At 41.5% G+C, this 18059-nt stretch overlaps 7 protein-coding genes across 7 annotated transcripts; 2 read left to right on the plus strand and 5 right to left on the minus strand.

The window, feature by feature from the left end:
- Positions 1–17: 17 nt before the first annotated feature.
- On the minus strand, positions 18–2806 carry PAS_chr2-2_0050 (Component of the RSC chromatin remodeling complex; the record flags this gene model as incomplete). Its single annotated transcript, XM_002492119.1, has 2 exons — positions 18–2640; positions 2727–2806. The coding sequence occupies 2 exons, from the start codon at positions 2804–2806 to the stop codon at positions 18–20; spliced, it is 2703 nt and encodes a 900-aa protein (XP_002492164.1).
- Positions 2807–2998: 192 nt separating this feature from the next.
- Positions 2999–3976, plus strand: PAS_chr2-2_0049 (NAD(+)-dependent histone deacetylase; the record flags this gene model as incomplete). The annotated part of the gene is made up of 1 exon (XM_002492120.1): positions 2999–3976. The coding sequence occupies one exon, from the start codon at positions 2999–3001 to the stop codon at positions 3974–3976; it is 978 nt and encodes a 325-aa protein (XP_002492165.1).
- Positions 3977–4018: 42 nt separating this feature from the next.
- Positions 4019–5479, minus strand: PAS_chr2-2_0048 (Dihydrolipoamide dehydrogenase; the record flags this gene model as incomplete). Its single annotated transcript, XM_002492121.1, has 1 exon — positions 4019–5479. The coding sequence occupies one exon, from the start codon at positions 5477–5479 to the stop codon at positions 4019–4021; it is 1461 nt and encodes a 486-aa protein (XP_002492166.1).
- Positions 5480–6365: 886 nt separating this feature from the next.
- Positions 6366–8027, plus strand: PAS_chr2-2_0047 (Putative protein with similarity to the allantoate permease (Dal5p) subfamily; the record flags this gene model as incomplete). Its single annotated transcript, XM_002492122.1, has 1 exon — positions 6366–8027. One exon carries the CDS (start codon positions 6366–6368, stop codon positions 8025–8027), a length of 1662 nt encoding a protein of 553 aa, XP_002492167.1.
- Positions 8028–9189: 1162 nt separating this feature from the next.
- On the minus strand, positions 9190–10164 carry PAS_chr2-2_0046 (uncharacterized protein; the record flags this gene model as incomplete). The annotated part of the gene is made up of 1 exon (XM_002492123.1): positions 9190–10164. One exon carries the CDS (start codon positions 10162–10164, stop codon positions 9190–9192), a length of 975 nt encoding a protein of 324 aa, XP_002492168.1.
- Positions 10165–10259: 95 nt separating this feature from the next.
- Positions 10260–15659, minus strand: PAS_chr2-2_0045 (Nucleolar protein, component of the small subunit (SSU) processome containing the U3 snoRNA; the record flags this gene model as incomplete). Its single annotated transcript, XM_002492124.1, has 1 exon — positions 10260–15659. One exon carries the CDS (start codon positions 15657–15659, stop codon positions 10260–10262), a length of 5400 nt encoding a protein of 1799 aa, XP_002492169.1.
- A 289-nt stretch (positions 15660–15948) lies between these two features.
- Positions 15949–17235, minus strand: PAS_chr2-2_0044 (Phosphatidate cytidylyltransferase (CDP-diglyceride synthetase); the record flags this gene model as incomplete). Its single annotated transcript, XM_002492125.1, has 1 exon — positions 15949–17235. The coding sequence occupies one exon, from the start codon at positions 17233–17235 to the stop codon at positions 15949–15951; it is 1287 nt and encodes a 428-aa protein (XP_002492170.1).
- Between the last annotated feature and the right edge of the window lie 824 nt (positions 17236–18059).

Consider the following 18059-nt stretch of genomic DNA (forward strand, 5'->3'; position numbering starts at 1 on the left):
TACAAGAATCGACCTATTTAGTAATCCAATTTCCTTTTCTTGACGGCCCAAGCAAGAAACTTAGAAGAGTGGCCCAGTCTGGGAACACTCCTGATTCCTCCACCCGGTGCTTCGTTGATCTCGATTAACTCTTTAATCTCAGTCTCGTTACTTATCTCCCCTGCTTCCATCTCTGGATGGCTCCTGGTTCTTCTTTCAAAGGACTTTGCAAAATAATCATCACCTTTGGGTCTGCAAGGTACGATCTTGTTCAACGAATCATCTATCTGAAAAATCTCATTGTTAATCACCCTGTTGGGTACATACACTGGAGGACCTCTTTTCCAAATTAGTGGAAGTTCATCTTGCTTCTGCTTCAGCTCGTCAAAAGAAATCTTGGCAGCATTTTGTTTCTTGAGCCTTCTTATCTCATTTGAAATATCAACCCTTGTGAAGCCTTGAAGGGCAAACTGGTTAAAATCTGCTTCCACATCAGCAGGCATCGTGAATGCTGAACTAGTAGAAATTCCGGAATAGGGTCCTGTGGAGAACGTCAACTCATTATAAGGTGTACTGACTACTTTGGATGGGGCATATCTGGAACTTACTTGGGACATGTTTAATCTCTGCGTCATATTGCTGTAGTTATTGACAGGAGGAGTGTAAGTATTAGGGATTGGTCTAGTGTTTTGATCACCATATGCTGCATCAGCGTAGGAAGGCCTATACCCTGGATAGCTAGGGGTGCCTAATCCGTTTGGTTGGGGAGTGCCCAAGTTAACCATCTTAGGTGTGGTTTGTAAGTTATTATAGTTAGGTGCCATATCATTAGGAGATGGACTATAACCACTCAAATTAACCCTGCTACTACTACCACTCAATGGGGGGTTCGGGGCATTATTGGCTGACTTAGGGATCAATTTCTTAGTTAATTGAATTTTAGGACTTGAAGCGTATTGGCAAAGATCATCATCCAGACTTGGTGGACCTGCATACACAGCCCCTATTAAAGGGGGAGCATTCAGATTATAAATTGTTGGTTCAGGCTTCTCATTCGTAATCTTTGCATCTTGTGGCAACAGATATCTAATAGGAGAATAATACTTGGGGAAATGTCTCAGTTCAGGAGAAGGGATAATTGGATCCTCAACATGACGTACTTCATCAGGGAGACAAGCCTTCCATGTCCTAATTTTGTTAAACTGTTTGTCACCATCATTAAAACGAAACTCGCATATGAATATCGGTCCCTCCACGTCGAAATCGGGATCACCACGTTGGTATCGGGTGTAGTACGCAACATAACAAGGTCCCACAATTTCCGAAGCTCTGTGGTCTCTGTATTGACCAGTTTTGAACACTTCATTCTTATAAAATAGTCGGTCTTCTTTGTGAACGGTTTGCTCAGCTCTATAATACCAGCAAACATTTACAAAGTCTGCGTCTTTTTCTTTTTCGTGCCATATTCTAAATATTTGGCCCACTATAGGTTTCCTTGGGTCATTTGGGTTAGCGATCAAAACCCAATCTCCAACCCTGTATCTTCTACCTTTGACAAGGACAGAGTCCATGGGAGTCTTTGTCATATCTCCAGAAGTTAATTCCTTCTCTGGTCTAGCAAGTTCAATGTCGACAATTTCTTTCAAACCATTTTCCAAGTCATTGACATCCATGATCATATGACGGTCGCTAGCGTAATACAAACGATTGTTCTCCACGATCTTGTAAACATCATTCAAAAATGCCTCAACATCATTGTACTTTCTTTGTTTGATGTTTTGTCTAATATCATTAAAACACATAGGATCTGATATGAGTGAGAAATAGTCAGAATGTTGTTGTTCTGAAGGAAGGCGATCAAAAAGATTGTAGACAGAGCGACGAGGGTCCTGCGATGATTTCAACTTCTTCAAACTTCTCATAATATTCTTTATTCGCATTTCGTGCGGTTTATCAATAATTGGAGGTCTCCCTCTCTTGTGCCATGCCTCGACTAGTGCCTTCTTCTCCTGTAATGATCTCAACGCTGCTTGCGGAGGATAGTAAGACTCTTGTGGTTGCGGGATAGGATACTGTGAATCATCATTCTCAAGTGCGCCACTTTCAGGAATTCTATGACCAGTAATCGTAGTAACCATCAGTGCCTCAGATGGAAATTGTAAAGCTTGTGGTGCCTGCTGTGAAAGGTTGTCATGGGGATTTGAAATCGTAGCCTGTCCTATTGGGGGTGTCACAGCAGCTGAATGGGCTCTTGTTGAAGGTTCTGATTTAACATGGGAGGTCGGAATAGAAGGGGGTGGTGGCTGGGTGATCGGAGTAGAATAATTAGGTCCATCAGGCAAGGGTCCAAGATTGGGATAAATCACTTGCTCAAACCCTGGAAGTGACGAATCTCGCCTAATGGCGGGAATCATGGTCTCTTTTATATAATCTTCCAAAATATCCGCTTGTTTATAAATGTCTGAATCCTTCTCGTTATAGAACTTGGCATTCCAGGTGATCTGGGCCATATCATAAATCACTTCATTGACATTGGCATATTTCTTCTTGTTCAAATTGATTCTTACCTTCTGTAGGGACATCGGTCTTTTGATCACTTTGAAATAATCAAGGAACGACCGTGGTAACAAAGCTTTGAAAGTGTCACCAAGCTTCTGACCTCTGCAAGCGAACAGTTAGTACTAGTTCCAAAAAAAAAATAAAACAACAGTCTCATCGGCCTGCAGAAAACGACAGAAAATACTTACTTGGAATCTGTGATCCCGTAGACATTATCTACCAAAGGTCTTACCCTCTGTATCATGCTTTCTCTTTCCAATGCACTCATTGGGTCTTGTTTTTCGACTCAGTTATTTTCAGAGATCAGCGTATTTCGTGTTTGGGTTCCGCTGTGTTGAGGAAGTGAGATAGTGTCTTTTGGAAACGGTGGAAATCGCGGAAAATAGTCGTGTGGCCGCAATATATTAGGATTGCCTCCTACTACATGGTGATTACATAATTGCAAGGTTCAAACCTCCAGATGAACCAGGGAAGCCTAGCCAGTTTCCATGAATACATAACCACAGATAAGTGCCGTACCATATTGGCCCTTTGTGGTGCTGGACTTTCGGCGAGTTCAGGACTACCAACTTTCCGGGGGTCAGGTGGGTTGTGGAAAAATTACAGTTCGATGGATCTGGCTACCCCAGATGCTTTCAACGTTGATCCAGGGCTAGTGTGGCAATTCTACTCTTATAGACGCTACAAAGCGATCCAGGCAAAACCGAATAACGGCCATTACGCCTTGAGTCAACTTTCCAAAGTGGCAGCCTCAAAGGGTAAGAAATTCTTAACATTGACTCAGAATGTGGACGGTCTTTCTAGAAGGGCCCACCATGATCCAGAACAGCTTTTGGAGTTGCATGGAAGCTTGTTCACGCTCAAATGCACAAGTTTTGACTGCACATACACAGAGAATAATAATTTTAAGCACCCCTTGACCCCTCAATTGCAAGGTTGTGAAGAGGAGTGGATCAATCCTAGAAAAAGACAGAGACGAACTGAGAATGAAAATGAGAACGAGAATGAGAATGAGGATGGTAAAGACGCTGTAATTTCGACAACTGGATCTCCAGAATTCACGCCAGTTAAGGAAATTCCTAGAAGTGGGCTTCCCACATGCCCTCAATGTAAGACTGGATTATTACGTCCTGGGGTTGTCTGGTTTGGAGAATCCCTACCCTTTAAGGTGCTTGATCAAGCAGATCAATTCATTATGTCACAAAAGGTGGACCTCATACTAGTTATCGGCACCAGTCAATCTGTATGGCCCGCCGCAGGCTATGTGAACAGAGTGAAACTACAGGGTGGTAAAGTTGCCATTTTTAATACTGATGAAGAAGATCTTGAAGGGTGTGATGGGTGGAAGTTCCTGGGAGATGCAGCGGAGTTGCTCCCACAGGCATTAAAGCCACTAATAGGGGATATCACAGAAGTAGTAGAAAATGACAAAGAGTAAATATAGGTTTGAAGACATTTCATTGTACATTATTTAGAAAACTTAAAAGTTGATAGTCTTGTCAAAGGTACCCAGAGCTGCTTCCTTGAAAGCCTCCGACAAAGTAGGATGAGCATGGCAGACACGAGCGATATCTTCTGTAGAAGCACCGTATTCTAAAGCAAGCCCAGCCTCAGCAATCATCTCACCAGCGTTGGGACCGATGATGTGAACACCCAGAACACGTTGAGTTTCGGCATCAGCAAGGAACTTAACAAATCCTTCAGTGTCCAAGTTGGTCTTAGCTCTAGAGTTAGCAATAAATGGGAATTTACCAACTTTGTATTTGATACCAGCCTCCTTAAGTTGTTGTTCGTTCTGACCAACCCAAGCGACTTCTGGGTGAGTGTACATAACAGATGGAATGTTTCCGTAATTGACGTGACCATGGCCCTTCTTTATAAACTCTGCGGCGGCAATACCTTCTTCCTCAGCCTTGTGAGCCAACATAGGACCAAAAGTAACATCTCCAATTACACGAATATGAGGGTGCTTGGTACGGTATTCAGAGTCGATGACCAAAGTTCCTCTGTTGTCAAAGTCCAATCCAATTGCCTCGGCGTTCAAGCCTTCAGTGTAAGGTCTACGGCCAACGGCAACTAATAGGACATCAGCCTCAAATTGCTCAGTTTTACCATCCTTTGTTGTTTCAATCTCAATGTTCACAACTTCGCCTACGCGTTCACCCTTAGTGACCTTGGCACCACACTTGAACTTCAAGCCTTGCTTGGTCAAGAACTTTTGCGTACTCTTTGCAACTTCGGCATCCATACCAGCACCAATACTGTCACGGTATTCAATGATAGTGACTTCAGAGCCTACTCTAGACCAAACAGAAGCCATTTCCAAACCAATGATACCACCACCAATAATAGCCATACGCTTTGGAACCTCCTTCAAGTCCAAAGCTCCAGTTGAAGTCACGATACGCTCCTCGTCGACAGTAATTCCTGGGAATGGCGAAGGTTCAGATCCAGTAGCAATAATCACATTATCAGCTTTGAGTTCAACTTTGTCGCCTCCCTCAACAGGATCAACGTTGATAGTGTGTTCATCAACGAAAGAACCAGAACCCTTGTAATATTTGACACCGTTTTTCTTAAACAGCATTTCGATACCTCCAGTCAATTGCTTCACAGATTTCTCCTTGGCATTTTGCAATTGGCCAATGTCAATTTGAACATCAGCAACGTTGATTCCTCTCTCTTTAGTATCGTGCTTGATGGTGTGATAAAGGTGAGAGTTGTTCAACAGAGACTTAGAAGGGATACAACCAACATTCAAACAGGTTCCTCCAAGGGCCCCTCTTTTCTCAATGCAAGCAGTATCTAGACCCAATTGTGCAGCCTTAATGGCAGCGACATAACCACCAGGTCCACCACCAATCACGACGACATCGTGTTTGATGGCCTGAGCGAGGATTCTTGAAGTGCTAAGAAAACGTCTTTGTCCGAATTTGAGCATTATGTCTCTTTGGTGGTACTTTATATTCCAAAAGGTCTACTAAATCTATGACTGGTTGGACTAACAAAGAAAGAACGAGCTGGAAGTTGGCAGGTCGAGTCCGGGTTCTCCGATATGGTGTAATGATGTTGTGACATTGGTCGATCGCAGTATTGTTGTAGACATCGGACACCGGGATCTCCCGGGGTAGTGGGGGTATATGCTTTAGTGGGGGCAGGGAGAGGAGAGTTGACCTTTGGGACGTTTATCCAAACTTCATGCACTATCTCGACAATTAAGCTTTTTGGACATGCCTATATTAGGCCATCCACAGATGTCATAATTATTCCATCTAAACTTGAACTTCCACGAAATTGGGAACGAAAGCCCAATTCAAGTGTATCTCATGTTTGAGTGGATATTCGTTTTGCCCGAAATCAACTCTATTTCTTCGGTAAGTGCAAGAAACAAAAGCCTTCAGGAACTTATGCCTAGATGGAATTGAGACATTATAGGGCCAGATACAGTTCAAGCGTTAAGGGAGGAGATTCGGGGTTTGCTGAAGCCATTTTTGAGGCATCAAACAAGATATTGTGCCTAGACTCAGTATTTTTAAGTTAGCAGGAGCCCAATTTCGCCATTGCCGAAAAAGCTTACCACACATTGCGTCACCCGCCACTCCACATTGAAACGTTTTCAAATCCCATGCCTATGGTAATAACGGGTAAGATCCAAACTTTTAAAACGAAATCCTCAAAAATTCGATCCGATGACGCAAGGTACCACCATTTCAGTGGTCGCCTGTCAACTGTGGAGATGACTATGAACAAGCTTTTTTCAAGCTTCTCTTATCACAGGGTATAAAAATAGGTGAATGTTCTGCCATTCTTTTGAAGGCTCTAACTAAATGGCTGAAAAATCTACTGATATCTCCTTGAATAGGAGCATAAAGGATAACTCAGTTGATGAGAGTGTTCACTCTCTGGCCACATCTGCAGCTAGTCAGGAAACCATTACTATCGTGAATAGGGAGACTGGTGAGTCTACAGTAATAGTAAAAGATTGGACTGATGAAGAAGAGCAGAAACTTGTTTGGAAAGTGGACTTCATTGTTCTACCAATACTTTATTTTGCCTTTTTCATTTTGCAGCTGGATAGAGGTAATATTAGTAACGTGTACACTGATACTCATTTTTACAACATGTTGGATTTGAACAACACCAAGATCAATATTGCCAGTGCTCTGTTTTCTATAGGTATTGTTGTCTTTGAAATTCCCTTCAATGTGGTTCTACAAAGGGTAAGTCCTTCGGTTTTCTTGAGTGCTCAGATTTTTCTTTGGAGTTTGGTTGCAACCCTCCAAACTAAGATAACAAACATCCAAGGATTTTATGCTACCAGGTTTATTTTGGGTGCCATGGAGGCTGGATTTATTCCTGGAGGATTATACTACCTCAGCACTTGGTACAAGAAATCTGAACTTGGTTTCAGACATACACTGTATTTCTTTGGTAACCTTACTGCTGGTGCACTTAGTGGTCTTATTGCAGCTGGGATCCTGAAAGATCTCCCAGGAGTTAATGGCCTTTACGGATGGCAATGGATTTTCCTTGTTGAAGGTGTCACAGGTCTTGGTTATGCGGTAATTTTTTTTCTGGCTCTACCGGAGTCGACAACCTATCCTGCAGCTTTCTGGAACAAAAAATGGTTCTATTTTGACGAAAGAGAAAGATCCATTTTGCGACGAAGAATACTTTTGGATGATCCTTCCAAAATTGTTTCAACCAGAAAGACCAGTCACAAGGATATTTGGAGTACTTTCAAGAATCCTGTTCCGTGGCTACATGTACTTATTTCTTTGTCCATCTTGCAAACCATCACTGCTTTGGGCAGTTATCTTCCATTGATTATAAAATCGATGGGTTTTAGTGTCTTCGAAGCTAATGCTAGATCTTCAATTCCACAGTGGGCTACGATGGTGACTTTGGTCATTCTGACGTATACTAGCAAACGTTTCAAGGCTAGAGGATTTACGATCTTACTCGTTGTGGTTTGGCAGCTAGCTGCTCAGATAGCTTTGAGAGAGCTGCCGGCCAGTGCCTCTGCTACTCAAAGATTTGCAGCACTATGTTTCCTTTATGCCCCAGGTATGGTGGTGCATGTCCTCAACAGTGCATGGTTAAGCGCAAATGTTCGCAGTCCAAGAGAAAGAAGTGTTGCATTGGCCATGTTGATTATGGCTGCAAATATAGGAGGCGTTTGTGGTGGACAGATTCTACGAGACAATGATAAACCACTGTATCGTAAGGGGTTTCTTTCTCTTATCATTGTGGACGCATTTGCATTGCTAGTAGTGGCCTACACTATAGGGTTTTATTACTACAAGAATAAGAAAGCCGATAAACTGTACGGAAAACTGAAATCCAAATCGTTGGATGATGAAGAGCAAACTAACGTGGTAAATTCCCTTGACAGAGGGGTTGTGTATGTAGGTTTTGGACTTGACGAGTCTGAGAAGGAGGGTCTAGCAGTTAACATTCTTAAAAGTAATTTTAGATTTATTGTATAGATCTAATTTAGTGTTTTCTGTTGAGCAATCACTATCCATGAGGTCAGGATAACTCTAACTGCCTGTTGACAGACGCGGAAGAGTTAACGATCCAGGCATTGTACGTCTACTGTAGACCATCGTGAAAGTTTAAAGAACATAACAGTTAAAAAAGTTCTGCCCGTCCAGGCATTCATAAACGTCACCTGGAAAAAGCTGAAAGTAATTTGTTTCAGTTTGCAGCAGTGAGCACAGAATGCATACAGTGCATCAAAATGCTTTCTTTATTTCAGTACACAGCAGTGCTGGGTGTCACCAGACTCGGAATCTCGTAATGTCAAGTTTTTATCTGTAACGACTCGACTCCACAATCATGCATACGTGCTTCTTGCATGGTTATCAAAAGTTTTCAATGATAGAGACGTGAAGCCTGCTACTTCAACTTATACGACATTATGTTTTTAATGCTAAACCCAAAATGTGAATTCCAGGTACGTGTGCCACGTCAGCTGAGAGTCATTGAGACTTGGAGGTGATGATGTGCATTTTCCAACGTTGACCGACACCTTTGGAAAATGTGGGCATCCTGACCATTTAAAGCAAGTCTCAAGTAAAATTTGAATACTTTAGTGGCTGTCAGTTGGGACCCCAAAGAACGTTGTGGCTAAAACCATCGTTTCAGAGTGTCAACTGTGGGTTCATCACGGATTCCAAGTGTGTAGTTATTTTCAAAGGACATCAGAAGGACAAACATATCACCTCCGAGCCGGGATCTGAGGTAAGTTTAGCTTTCTCAACTGTCTCCTGAAAGAAGCATATCTAGATCCTTTTGCTGCTCAAAAAAGAGTGATTATTTTCAGGTATCAAAGTTGCGACAAAATTGGCCCTTGGAAGAGTTGAAAGGTTAGCCAGCGCTTTAGTCCTCTTTGTCCATCAAATATCTGTCCCAGAGAGATTTCAGAATTTCATGTCCTTTACAAGAGAGGACGTGTTTCCAAGGCGTTGGTAACCATAATCACTACGCCTCTATGGCACTCTGCTACTATATATGAGCTATAGCCACCAGAGACAGCTTTCTTTAAATGCAGTCTGCTCGTACGCAGATTCTATTAAGAAGATGATCTAACCCCGGAGAATATTTCAATGCAGTCATAAAAAGATGCAGAAAGGCCTCAAATACGTTTCATAATAAATCCTCCAGACTTCCATCATCCAGGAGGTTTATCCATTCAATCACCAATCTGACAAACTCTTGGGGTTTCTCACTAATTACCCAATGTCCAGCATCGTGGACGTCCTTGATCTCAAAGCGAGGAAAGAACGCAGCACATGCTAGCAATTTTTCATCACTGACAAATGGCGATCTATCGCCTCTAATAAACAAAGCAGGGCCTGACCAAGTACTGGCACGAGGGTCAAAGGGAAATGCTGCCACCGAGTCCAGCGATTTTCCTATGAAATCTAATCCGATCTTGCTGTACAAGCCAGGTTCTGAATTTGAACATTTTGATTTCCTTCGTAAATTGGTTAATAGGAATTGTCGAACGGCAATGTCAGGCTCCACTTGAGAAAGTTTTGCGTCAGCTTCCTTGGTTGTCTTTATTGCATTAAGTCCGGTTTGGGAAACAATTTGTTGAAGGCAATTAACATACTTGCCAAACTGGCTTTGACCACCTGAGGCGTCAACAGGGGCGTTATCAACAGAAATAATAGCAGATGGAGTCGTAGGGTTTCGAAGAGCAAACGCCATAGCAGCTTTGGCCCCCATAGAGTGACCGATCAAAATAGGCTTCTCCAACTTATGATCTTTAACAAATAACTCTAGATCACTTGATAATGCTGGATAATCATGTCTTTCGTTGTGGGGAGAGTCTCCATGGTTTCTGAGATCTACACAATACACATCTCGCTTCAGCATTGAAGCTAAAGTTTTGCTGACAGTTCTATTATTCATCTTACTTCCGAATAGCCCATGGGCAAAAATAATACTTGGTTTATCGTGCTGGCTACCAGGCGAAGAATGCTTCTCAAATGCAAGCTTTACCGGTTCGATATCTTTGCGGTATGATTCCGCAAACTGGCCCGTATAGGCAGTTCCATCATACGCCGAATGAAACCTTTTTCCAAATCTCAGAAGAGTTCTGTGGGTTCTAAGCATAGAATGATGGGGAAAGTAGAGTTGGTCTCTTGGTAGATCTAGCGTATCCGAAGTGAAATCTGGCGCGATTATACTTTTCTGATAAAATTATGTAATCAATATAGGTCTAATGGTTCTCCTAAGACACCTTCGATGACTCCAACTAAGTTGCTTCTAACCAACATCTCAACCTCTTCATCGTCGTCCTCCAATAGCTCTGCAATGAGAGGAATCAACTGTGGTAGCAGACTTAACCAGTTCTCACCGACCTTCTTGTAGATCAGTTGCACAGCTTGAATAGTCCAGTACTTTTCTCTTGACTTACATTCACTCTTCAAGTGTTTCAGTAACAGGTCATTCAATTGCTTGTTGTGCTCATCGGTTGAACAGTCTTGGGCCAGGAATGCAAGGGCCTTGACCAATTGTTTGCCAACATCTTCTTCAATGTTTACCAACTGATCAGCCAATGCCTTGGAAACAGAATCATATCTTGTCTGTGAGTGCCAGTATTCTTGTTGGTCGTATTTGAAAGAGGAAATCAAGGAAACTAAAGTTGAGCGGCGAAGTGATAAATCGACCAATTCTCCGCTAGAGAATCTCCTTAGTAAGGCGATAACGTCCTCCAAGATGTAGCTGTAGTAAGACGTGATGATACCCTTTAAACTGTCCTGCATTTTGTTGAAGAACCTGAAGAATGCCTTCAAACGATCAACTTCAGAGAGAGTATGAGGAGCATTCTCTCCTGCAAACGCCCATCTACCCATACTAGCAAATATTGGCCGGAAAGTTTTATCGTTGAGTTTCATCACATATTGGATACCAGAACTAAAGAGGGACGCCTCAATTCTGTTTACAGTGTTGATCTCAAACTTGGATCTTGTGCGATACTCAAAGGTTGCAAACAAAAACTTCATAAATGAAGTTGCTTGGTTTATAGCAGATCTTTTGTCAATTTTCTCGATAGTGCTCTCCATGCAGTACAGGAAAAGTCCGATTGATGTGGGGTTCAGTTTGGATACGTTACTCCACAACGAAGTCAATGATTTTAGTACAATAGACAACTCCACATGAGCATTGATGGCGTCCAGCACGGACACTCTGGTAGATTCTGGGACAGAATCAGCCCTGAAAATCAGTTCCAATATTTCCTGAATGTTAGGAGTTAAGAATGCAGGGATTCTCCTGATCATGCAGGAGAAAAGTACCAAAATAGCCGTTTCGGTTAGCTCCTTTGATTCTGAATCCAAAAGTTCCTCTTGCTCTTCCTCATCTTCATCAGAATCTATTGATTTAAAATCTTCATTGTCAGAACTAGGGGTCTCAATGCTTCTAAAAGTTTCAAATACTGGGGCAATAATCTTAGGGAAGAATCCAATCATTTTGACGCCCACAATGTTGATGATGGTGGAAACGCAGTTAATGGAAGAAATCAACAATTCAGGTGCGGGCTGAGTTAATAGCTTCTTTTCGGATGTGATGATTTCCAAGGCTCTTGTAAACACTGAACTTTCCAAAGATTCATTCATTTTCATGAAAACAATACTTAATGTGTCCAATGACGCTTGCGTCAATTCTACATTAGTGGAAGTGACTATGTTATCAAACAAAATTGGAATGAGATCTCGAATGGTTTCCTTAACCTTTTCATTATCAGTGTTTTCCAGTTCAAGCTTGGAGCCAGCAAGTGTAGTCAAATGTCTCTTGATGTTCAGAGAGACATTAGATGTATCACCTCTACCAAAAATGTCAGCGATCGATATAACGAATTGATCAATAGGCAGCAATCCAAGCAGATCAGTCAACAGTTTATAGTATCCCTGCGAGATTTCAGTTTCAGGTTGTATCGAAGAAGAATCTAGCAAGGACAAAACTTGTTCTAATAAAGCTCCGAAACTGGAAAGAATATTATCAATTTCTTCCTGCCTGTTTTGAGAACAAAGAACAGATGCAATCTTCAGACGTAAACTAGGGACTGAACTTCCAGTTAAGCTATCGTCGTTGGTCAAAGCCTTGTCAATGAAGGCGATTAAACATGATCTCAAATTGAAAAGTTCTCCTGCCGTTGAGGAAACCAACTGTGTTGTAAAGATAGGCCTAGATCCGAGTTCTATGGCAAGAGGACTATCCTTATCCAAAGGTTGAGGTGGAATCTGCGTCCAAAGTCCAATGTAGCCCTTGAAGACATCTAACTGGTCATTAGGGGAGAAGTTTTTCAAAAACGATGACGCAAAATTTACCAGAGCAACAGTTTCTGGAATCTTGTGTTTGGCAAAGAAATAGGCATATTGTTGACCACAAAGAAGTAATATGTAATGGATTGAAAGATTGCTTCCAAGAATGTTGGCCAATTTGGTGAACAATTTAACTCTTCTATGACTAGGAATATGCTGGAAGGCACTGACGAAGCTTGAGAGAAGAAACTCAACCTCATCACTTTGCTTGTTGTTGTCCAGTTTGGCAAGAGCTGGGATAACACTTGATATGGCATTCTCTACCACATAGCTGGAAAATTCGTCATCCTGGCGCAAGGTTTGAGCCCCCATAAAAGTAAAAATAGGCATGACGGAGTGTAGAACAATCTCAGGTGATAATGAAGCCAAAGCTGCAACGACTAGCAAGAACTTATTCTGGAGCTGAGGTGAGTTCGAAGATCTAATGGTAGAGACAATCATATCAGCACGCAAGGAAGATGAATCCACTTTTGACAAATCTAATTTCTTGGCATCCAACAACTTTACAATGTTGAGCATAGTAGAAGCAAGAGTTTCTTGAGCGTAAAGGATTGGAAGCTTACCATCCGCTCCAAGAGTCTCCAATTCATTAAGAACGTTGAACAACAGCTTCAAAAGATTGAGAGAAGATTCAAACCGTTTTGAAGCGGACGCTTTCTCCAAGCACTCTAGCACAATCGTGAGTTTTTTCAAATGTTCGGAAGCCACGTTGAAAATTTCTTTATCTTTCATAGCTTGCCTAGTAGATGCAGAAGATCTTCTTCTTCGCTTGGCTACACCACCATTGGCTTCCACATTCTCTGTGGAAGTTTTGGTTAAGTCTTTCAAAATGGTGGTAAAAATTTCGCCGTTTAATTCCAGAGATTGCAAAAGTTCCAGAGGATCGTAATAAATGCTAACTTCACCCTCTTCTGTATCTGAATAACCATCTTCCAAAACGTGTTGCACAATGAATAGCTTCTGGTCCTCCTTGAAAGACTCGAATATTTGCTCTAATCTTAATACCGCCTCCACAGATAAGGATTGGAATTTGGAACTCAGTGCACTAACTAAGAAATTGACGGCCAAAGCAGATTTATCCTTTGGTGAGACTAATGCTAACAGTTGGTGGTCTAGGCTGCGCACATTGAAATTGGTAATTTCACATCTTTCTTCCCATTTGGTCCTCTCAGAGATATACTCTTTCATGGTATCCTCAAACAGCTGGGACAGTGATGCATGTTTGACTGAACTAACTCCAGCTATTACAATTGAAAGTAACACATATGACACTTGTGGTATAGTTATCACCTTAGCATTAGTTGCCACATATGTCAAAAAGATTGGGCCCAGTTTCTTTTCTTTTAAAATACTCTTGGTTGTGGCTCTAAATAGCTGCTCATTATCGATCTTCAAGGAATCGGCTAGATTAGCCAATTGAGCAATAACTTTGTGGCCGTCTTCTGCGCTCAACATAGCAACCTCCCTAGATTTAGATGGTTCGTATATCTCATTAACCATGAAGAGCTCCTTCGATGACTTTGACTTTCTCGAGTTCAGGAACAAAATTATATCGACAGCAGCTGATCTAATTACTTCGCTTTGATCAGATAAAACGACGAGTAAAAATGGCAAAAGAGTGTGCAGAGCGGTCTTAGCAGGCTGTTTCTTGAGAATTTTTTCCAACTGATGTAACGAAAATATTCTGGACTTTAAAGGGTAACTTTGAGATATGGATACTCTTATCAGAAATGAGACAGCAGCTTCAGTTGATACAAATGCATTTGCTAAAAAGTGGTCAAACTTATTGGCTTCAATGGAAAGAAAAAATGGCTTCAAAGCAGCTTCAAATTGCGAATCATTGCTATTAATGAACAGATAGGACTTCACCTTCTGCTTCTGGATAGACTCTTCATCATAAGAGGTATTCTTATCCTCCATCGTGACGTCTTCTTTGTCAGTTGCAAGACTGAGAAAATCCTGTTCGGAGAAAAGTGTACATTGTAACTTCATCTCCAATGAAGAAGTATCCAACCCATTTTCGGAAAGAACTTCAACAAAAAGAGGTTCGTTGAGGAAGAGAAGAAATTTGACCAAACTAGTGATTGAAACCAGGTTTTCAATTGCAGAATCTGATATCAACAGATTGGACAACTCCTGAGAGATCCTTTTTAATTGAGCTTTACTAAAAACAAACTGCTTGAAAAACTCGGAACTGAAATCTTTGACCTTTCTATAAGATATCAGAGAGCACAGGTATGCGGTCAAAAATCGGTTATTGCTGGGATTACTCAAAAATAGTTGAGACGTTTCAGACTCACTGTTGAATGAGTAGTACTTTTCCAACTTTTCGAACACATGTTCTGGGAGGATATCCAAAGGACGTTCTTGTAAAGTTTCATAAATCTTTATCACAGATGCCAGTGCTTGAGAAGCAATATATTTGTTGGAATTGAATAATATACTGTCGATACTGGCAAGAATAACATCTCTGGAAAGAGGGGTCGCAACAGACAGAACAGAAAGCAAAGCGTAAGCAGTCAATCTCGCATCATTGTTTGTGCTATTCAATAAAGAACCAGCTGTCTCCAATACAATAGGAGAAAGGATAACAAATCTGTTTTGTTCTGGGGCCAATGCTCCTATGGCTGAAACGGACATGGAGAGAAAAAACACCAATTGTCTGTCGTATTCATTCTGTCTAGAAACTTGCGTTAGCACGAATTGTGCATATAGCTTGTAGAAATCTGTGTCAGCAAAAAATTTGATCATGGATCTCCTGGGAGGATTAGTACCAAGTTTCTTGAAACTAGCCAGCCATTCAAAGAAATGTGGGAAGCTTGGAAGAACATGGAGGATACGCTTAAAGACTGGCTGATCGTAGTACGGCAACACTGAAAGCAAAAGTACTTCTGCGTTGTGAATATGGATGGAAAAACGACGCAACGGCCATTCAGCAGCTTGGAGAGCGATATTGAGATTCCAGTAAGGAGACAATAGCGCCAAAAATGCAGCTACCGTTCGGTCCAAATCTTTATTTTGTTCTTTTGATTGCACTAATCTGTCGATAGTGACCGATGTATCACTGAATATCGAAGCTCTGAACTTGGAGAATCTTGAATCCAAAGACTCCAGATCATCTAAGGCTTCTACAGCAGTCGTGAATATAGAATCATAATCTTGTGAGGCGGCATACTTGGGGTCGTGGATCAACGACACGGAGTGAAGTTTGACTCTGCTCTTTCTGTCTACAGCAAGTGTCTGAGTCGCCTTGGCGATCACGGACAGTTGGTCAGAAAGAGACATGGTATAGACTTGAAATATTAAGAAAGAAATATTTCAGAAAAAAAAAATTATCCTAGAAAAACAAAATCGCGGCTAGAGGTGTTACGTAAGATGGATTTTTCACTAATCATGAAATGATAATACACAATGTTGTTTACTTTGTACAAATGACTGAGGCTTGCCCAGCTCCTGGTGAATAATTGATAGGGAGATCGTTGGTTGTTGTTATTGTTGCTGCTACTGCCCTTTTCAAACTTTCGCAGAACAAATGAATGCTTCAAATGACGTAAGAAATAGTTGTCAAGACGGCCTAAATGAGATTCACTAGCTGTTTGTAAGTGTCCTCATTGATCACACCAATTTTGTATAAATACTTGTGTAAACTCTGTACTAATATAACAATTTGATCTTCGGACAGATTTATCACAATGGATTGTAAGATGGTGCCAATATTGACCTTATTATTGGAGATAAAGGTCTCGTAGTAAAGGTAACTGAAAGAACCCATCAAAAATTGACAGTCCATTCGATCAGTGATACCACCGTGACCGGGAATTGTGTCACCGAAGTCCTTGACTTTAAAAGCTCTTTTAAGACCCGATGCAAAGAAACCTCCGAATGGAGCAATCAATGAAGCGAAGGTTGCCAGAACCATGGAATGGAAGTAAATTGGCTTAAAGGAAACAAAATCGACTTGATAGTCAACTCTGGCAGCCAAATCCACCAGAACTTCTGGTAATTTGAAGATCTGAGGGATGAAAATTGGATTAGGATCGCATGTCATTCCAGTAAACCAATTAGCGGACAGGTTGTCCTCCACAGGACAGATGAGGTAAGTGTATTTTGAGAAAACATAACTCAAGATCATTGAAAAAGCCCCAGTGCAGATCCAAGCACCCACAAATCCCTCAACGGTCTTTTTCGGCGAAATTTCAATCAGTTGAGTACGACCGAAGGTGATTCCACACAGGTAGGCAAAAATATCGTTGACGATAACCAAGCCCACGGGCAAGAGGAACCAAATTAAACCATTCAAAATGTTGTTCACTATGCAATGAGCCTGAACGACTACTAGTAATAGGGTCATTGTAGTGATACACAATTGGGCAAATTGGAACTTGTAATAGCCTTTGGTAAGACTGGCAACAAAGAAAACAAATCCGAGAACGTAAAGGCAGTAGGAGATAAAACGGTGATTGACAATGAAAAATTTAAAAAACTCAAACACTCGTTCGTAATCTTCAGTCTGCAATTTGTTGATTGAATGGTAGATCAAGCTTTCGCCATCCAAAAAGTAAATCGAAGTGATGAGAAAGTACCAATTCAACGACGCAGTAAAGGGCAAGTTCTCAATACGAGCCTTCTCTGTGGTGATGGTGATACACTCTTTGAAAACCAATATTTGAAGCAAAACCACCAGCAGAATGGTCCAAATATGGCCTGCTCCAATTATGAAAAACATTCCTGCTATCATCACCAACGTCCAGAAAGCTCTGACCAGGAAGGCCTGCTTTTTCTTTTCCTTTTCATTGACTACAGAGTTGGGAGTGTCTTTCTTCGAAGAGGTGTCTGGGACTTTCGCCGGAGTTTTTTCCATTGTGGGAGGGATACAAAAAGGCAAACGGTGTCTTAGAAGGAAATCAGATTTTTATTGTATTGGGAGCGATTTGATACGAATTTTGGGGTTTCACATGGGTTGGGCGATACTACGATGGTGTTGGGATGCTAAACAGTTGATTCGCGTTCGAAGTTGATTCTTGTGGGACTAAACCTGGAAAACATAAAAAGAAAGAATGAGCGAAAAAAAAAAAACAAGAATAAGAAACGAAAAGCAAAAAAAAATAAGGGGCGCGACCTGGTGGGGAAAAAATGGGGATACCGAGACATAACCAGATGAGGTGGGAGGCTGTGGTTTCGAGAGTAGGGTCTGCTGGGGGGAAGGGGGGCGATCTTATCCGATAACAAATGGATCAGAGACTCTTCCAATGTGAATAGACACAATTCTTAGCTTGCTCGCTTCAGAACTGAGCCTTGCTTGCATCTCACACATTCTATGACTTTTCAAGTGGGTTTTCGCCAACAATAGTTAACGGTTTTTTCGTCAGGCCAGAGCAAAGTCCCTTACATTGTTCCGCTCACCTAAAACCCTTATACTTGTTTTCCTTTCTTTGCCCGTTCATTTCAAGTCAAATACTTGTGAATATATTTTTCCTGCTAGCAGGAATGGACTTTATGTTTTGCTCTTGCATACTTTGCGGTCTAGTCTTTAGATAAAACTACCGATGCTTATCAGGTGGGCAAAGTTCAGTACTGAAGGACTTCATGTAGTGCGAGACAAAACTAATGTAATAGTGCGCCCAACATGCAGCCTGCCAAGCACGTATGAAGCTCGTGGCCTAGCAACCAGCACCAGATTACCCC

This window comes from Komagataella phaffii, chromosome 2 (genome assembly GCF_000027005.1).
Source record: "Komagataella phaffii GS115 chromosome 2, complete sequence".
NCBI classification, from domain to species: Eukaryota; Fungi; Ascomycota; class Pichiomycetes; order Pichiales; family Pichiaceae; genus Komagataella; species Komagataella phaffii.